Here is a 5,939-nt window from a genome sequence, read left to right on the forward strand (position 1 = left end):
TGAGATATTGTCGACGAAACATACAGACTGCGCACCGAGCCTAGGGCATATAAATAAATACAGCCTTTTAAAAAATCTAGCAAATACATAAGGAAGTCAAATTCCACGATGATGTCGCCTGACAGATTTTGGTTACGGCGACTAAACCTAATGGTTACCTACGCAGATAATATGATATTGTACAAGTGTTTGCCCAAACGCAGGAGCGTTCTCTATTCCCTAATTCTTATATCCGATGGGCCAGCAAATCCGACATGACTGGAAAGAGTTCAGGCGCAAGACCACCAGTTTTACTTATATTCCAGGGTTGCCAGGTCGCCAAACCTAATAGCCGGACAGACCAGCCAGTTTGGCCGGACATTTGGGTAAAGGTATTAATAGGTATAATAAAAAAATGTATGCAAAATCAAGTTTTTCTGATTATTACCATATATATATATATATATTATCTTGTTAAATTCTTATGAAATATAAATAAAATCAAATGTATCTCGTTTGCGAAATAAATAAATAAAATGTAAAAAGCCTAACAAAAGCCGGACACGCCGGACACCGTTTATTTTGGCCGGGCACACAATCAAAAAACCTACTGATGTGCGGCTTTTTCGGTATCCCTGGCAACCCTAATTCCAAGGTAGGGCAGTGTATACACTTCAAACTTCCAGCACTGAGTTTAAACACAGAACACCAGGACCTGCGGCCGTAAATAACCAATATACTAAATTCTAAATGATGTATTTAATCGTAAACTATGAAAGGTAAAAATACGGAAGGTACATTAATATAATTAGGAAGTTTTTAATGCCATGTTTAATTTTGTTTCAGATTACTCTTATGCTAATAACTTTAACGTTTTTCTTTATAATGTATTTGTACGCGTTAACATTTTTAAGCGTCAATGTAAGTATGCATCACTTGGTGATACAGTGATAACATCTTAGTCAAGAGTAGTGGTGGATTGGTTATGTGCTTCTTACAGCGCCAATGTCAATTGTCGATGGTGACACTTATATAGCCTTCTGCCCGTTCACTAACCTACATAATAAAAAAAAGATATCTTAGATCCCGAGGTAGTCCATTTACGAGACTGCATTTCTAAAATATTTAAAAAAAGGTTTTATATTGCATATCTATAATACTAGCTGCAACATTTGATCCGTCTAAAACGATTAATTTCTCATATTTAGTTCATAACTAGCGCTTTGTAAATAACATTATTTGGTAATAATATGTATCAGCTTATATTTAAATACTTTTAGGGTCAATTAAAACCAGTGGAGTGGATGGTGTATAATTTTAAAATTGCGGTTTTCCTGCTTCTCCTTTTTGCGATCTCCTGGAGTGCACAGAGTGTTCAGAACAGTTCCGACCTACTAAAACGTCGTCTTGGAAAACTACTGATTAACTCACTTTCCGGTATCTTAATTTAACTTAACTGCTTGAAATATTGCTTAAATGTACATCTTTTTAAATAATAGTTAGATTACACCCAGTCTTGTCCGGTTACATAGCAGTTTTAGACTGTTTCTTTTCAATAAAATTAAAATAATTAAAAAAATAATTAATAGAATTTAAATGTGGCACAGCTGGGCAAATGCCTCCTTTCATCTTCAAGAGAATCTTTGGAGCTTATTGCACCCTGTAAGAATGCGAATGGAAGAAGATACGAGATAGATGAGGTGGAATTTCATTCGTCAAATGTAGGTTTCCTCACGATGTTTTATTTTACTATTCATTCAGATTAAGACGAATTATTAACTAAAGAGATATTACTCTTAAATCGTTGGAACATTTTCAGATGCTGACACATTTAAAGCGACTAAGGATTTTCTGCACTTGGTATCGAATTGTCCTATCAAGACACAAGGGTTCGGATCTATCGATGTAGACATGACGCTCGTGCCTAAATTTGTTATGTTTTTCACTTCTTACACTGTAATAGCTCTTCAATTCAATAATGTAGTTTAAATAATGTCTATAATATATAGATTTACATATTATATTATATTTTGATTCTTTTTGCAAAATTATATTTTATTTATTAGTTGTGTGATATTTTTCGCAAATTTAATAAAAATAATAATTCTCCTTGAATAGTTGGCTAACTCGCGTTTTGCTTAAATAAAATTGATACATGTATATTTTACTCTTTTTTTTATTAAATTAAAACAATTTCTTAAATACACTTTTTAAGCTTTATCGATTTTTTCATAATTTGTATCGATATTCTATAACTGATTTGGTGGCCTTGTTAGTCTCACTCATTGTACCGCAACTTCTCATAACTTCCGGTAGTGAGGAAGCCACTGTAATTGCGGATACAAGGGACATAACATCTTAATTTCCATTCTTGGCGCATTAGCACTATCAGATATGTGCTATCACTAATAGTTCTTACTAGTGCCAAATCCTACGGGTTGACTACTTACCTTCAGATGGTATGTCCGACTGCTTAATTTTTAAATTAACAAAAAGCGAAGAATTTATTAGGATTCAGAAAATGCAATGTGTTACATTTAAATAGGCACATGTTTAATGTTGTCAAATTTTTAATTAATAACATTATACGATCCTTTTGAGAGGAGTATATAAATAATAATTACAAGAACATTCTACAAGCAACATAAAATGTTGTTTTTTATAAATATCAATTTTCCTTAAAATTGAAATCACTTAAATGATCTAAGTTTAAAATTATTTTTCTCTAATAAATAATTTTGAAATGTTAAGCGTTTTTTAATGTTTTATTATTATTTCAACAGATGATTTTTTCTATTAGGTAAATATAATTTAAATTTAACACTTTCTGCCTCGCACAACCACTCTGTAGAACCAGCTTTCGCCGGCGGTTTTTCCGAACCGATACGACTTAGGAACCTTTAAGAAAAGAGCGTACTCTTTCCTCAAAGGCTGGCAACGCACCTGCAAGCCCCCCGGTGTTGCAGATGTCCATGGGCGGTGGTAGTCACTTTGCATCAGATGAGCCTCCTGCTCGTTTGCCACCTCTACTATATACAAAAAAAAAAAAATATATTATTATTATACTTTTACTTTCATATATAGTGACATATATTAGTACATCATTTATTTACTTAAGAATTATTATTATTAAGACCTTAATTATATTATATATACAAATAAAAAATATTATAGTTACTGTACTAATCATGACCGCGTGAAATGGTGGCAATACCGATACGCAGGACAAAAAAATGAACCAGCCCTCCTGTCTCCAGTGGAGGCAATAAGGCTACGTGTTATACTTTTAATGAAAGTTTTTATTTTATTTGCACTACTAATCCAAGGTCCAAGTGTTTCCACCGCAAATGTGACAAAGATATAATTTGCAATAAGACACGAATATTAATATATATTTGATATCGGTACAAAAAATATGTCTTGTCATAATAATAGTACAGTAATTAAAGGTTATAAATCTATGGTGACTATTCAATTTATCAAGGAAATTGTATGGGAACATATTTCCTTTAGAAGAATTTAATCTCAGACTAAACTCCGGAGCTATCTGTATACGATCTGCGGTGAATGGGCAAAGTGTACAAACAACCTGAGATATCTTTGCTCAGGTGTCGCGACGTGCACACACGACTCACAGAGTGGGGGCGACGTACAATGATCCCTGAAATCTTTGTAGGCAATGGAGAGTGTATATCATATTCGACTAATTAGCGAGAGCCGATACTATTATAGACTAGACTAATTGATAGAATGCGTAAAATAATACAACTTTTCTTTATCTAAAGACAAAGAAAGTAATCTTGACTTCGTTTTTTTAACAAGTCTAATTAATTTTCGATGCAAGAAAATAGTGTGTTGAAGCCTGTGCGTTGGAATTTATTGGATGAAATTTTGTCCAATGTGTTCTACAGTGGAACAAAAAGTATTTTAAAAAGTCTAGGCCTTAGGAAACATTCCAATGCAGGCCTACATTGGAATGTTTCCAGGGTTACTAATAATAATTAAAAATTGTTCGAAAGCCGTATTTGTTGAATTTCAATTTTATTTACTTAATATTATTTATTGCACTCCTTTTAAAAACATATTCTAATATATTATTTTTATTATAAATGATCGGATTGTACGATGTATGGGAACAGCAATGAAACAATAGCTATCACTAAAGCAGCGATTTCTTCCACGAAAACTTTGGGCATGCGATCATATGCGAAAAAGTGATAAGTATTTACAATAAACATAAACGGTATATAAAGCAAATCTATAATAAACTCATAATTTTTAATACTATTCAATTAAAAAATATAAATAATTTTCCTACTCATATCCATTTAAACTTACATAATTTATATTTTATAGTACGAAAACATGTTACAGAATAAGTTTAATTTTAGTAAAAGTGGCACCCTGTCCGTACTTTATGAATCCGTGTCTAAAGTACTCATATTACACATACACTCTCCGGCCGATGAAAGAGCTCTCCAGGGGCAAACGTCGGACCTTTTAATGGTAACTGCTCGCTCTCGTGTCTGAATGAAAAATAAGAATGGCAGTTTTGTTGTGAAACAAAGGTATCCGAATACTGGTAAACTTTACTAAAACCTTTTTTTACCCAAGAGAAATAATAATTAAATCTAAGTATATATATATATATATATATTTTTATTATAATTTCAGCTTGGATTATTTAAAGTTACTTTTATGTAATTCGTATTCTGAAATATTTTAAATTATTCGAATAATACATTATTACAGAGAAACCTCATTAAAATTGTAGAAACTTAGTATTCCTTGTAAGTTGAAAATGAATAAATCATCACGATCAATTAATCAAAACAATATTATACGTAAGATCGTTTAACTATCGTGAAATTAATGAGGACAAATGATTTCAAACTTAGAAGATTTAATTAACGGCCTTACTTGTAAAAGTTGAATAGCGGGTGTTTCATTAAACACTAATCTCTCTTTATATCATCATTAACTTGATGTTTGAAAGAGTAAGACACTTTATTTTTTACATCATGTATCATAATAAATAGTAACATTATAAATTGATAAAATTTGTTTGTTTGTATATAAAATGATAATAAGCGCAACTAATAAGCCAATTCGAAACTAAATCACTGGTAGAAAGCTGCATTGTTCCTGAGTGATATAGGGATCAAATTATATTTATTTAAAAAATAGATTATAAAAAAGATAAATATTATTATTATTTTGAATATAGAAACAGTCATAGTAAGATATTAGCTATTAAATCTCTTCCCCTTTTCAAGAAAAGGTTTTAAGCAATAATCGTCTCATGCAAATTCGAATTAAGAATATAAAAAGTAAGTAAAGCTAAAGATTCACATAATCCCTGGACTATATATATTATAAGACAAAAAAATTCCAGTTAAACTATTGTCTTTAAAAGTCAACATCGGCCCGAGTTTCGGGCGCGTTAACCCGTCAGCTGAAATTAGGTTATCCGGCAATGTGAACGAGTTATGCAAATTGAATCATCAGTTTTCCAACGTCCGGTTAATACGGTTCTTTCTCCTGTACGTGGCTGCGGGGAAATTGTGCTGTTTTGCATTTTGATGAAATATTTCGCTCGTTCTTTCGCCAATACTGTTGCATTTCTAAAGTTAAATTGCATATTTCGAGTATTCTCTGTGAAATTGCTATTTAAATACGGTAACGTATTTATTTTAGATTTGAATGTATTTATTATTAATATTTAATTAAGTACGAATAAATAAAATCAATAGATTATAGATTGGAATGTAATTGATGTAATTGAGTTTGTTATTTTTAAATTCGAAATAGATCTAAATAATGAATATTTATATTCTATTAAAGTCAATATAAAACAATAATTTAGATCACAAACATTCCCATTCTAACTGTTCAGGTTGAATGTGTGTATTCTGTGAAGTATACTGAAGAGCTTAGTTTAATAGTAAAATGAGATAAAA

The 5,939-nt window shown here is 31.2% G+C and overlaps 1 protein-coding gene across 1 annotated transcript; it reads left to right on the forward strand.

Moving 5' to 3' along the window:
* Window positions 1-254: 254 nt before the first annotated feature.
* Window positions 255-1,968, forward strand: LOC135193428 (uncharacterized). Its single transcript, XM_064215847.1, has 4 exons — window positions 255-371; window positions 826-900; window positions 1,260-1,416; window positions 1,799-1,968. The coding sequence occupies exons 1-4, from the start codon at window positions 255-257 to the stop codon at window positions 1,966-1,968; spliced, it is 519 nt and encodes a 172-aa protein (XP_064071917.1).
* Window positions 1,969-5,939: the final 3,971 nt, after the last annotated feature.

This window comes from Vanessa tameamea, chromosome 9, assembly GCF_037043105.1.
Source record: "Vanessa tameamea isolate UH-Manoa-2023 chromosome 9, ilVanTame1 primary haplotype, whole genome shotgun sequence".
In the NCBI taxonomy this organism is placed as follows: Eukaryota; Metazoa; Arthropoda; class Insecta; order Lepidoptera; family Nymphalidae; genus Vanessa; species Vanessa tameamea.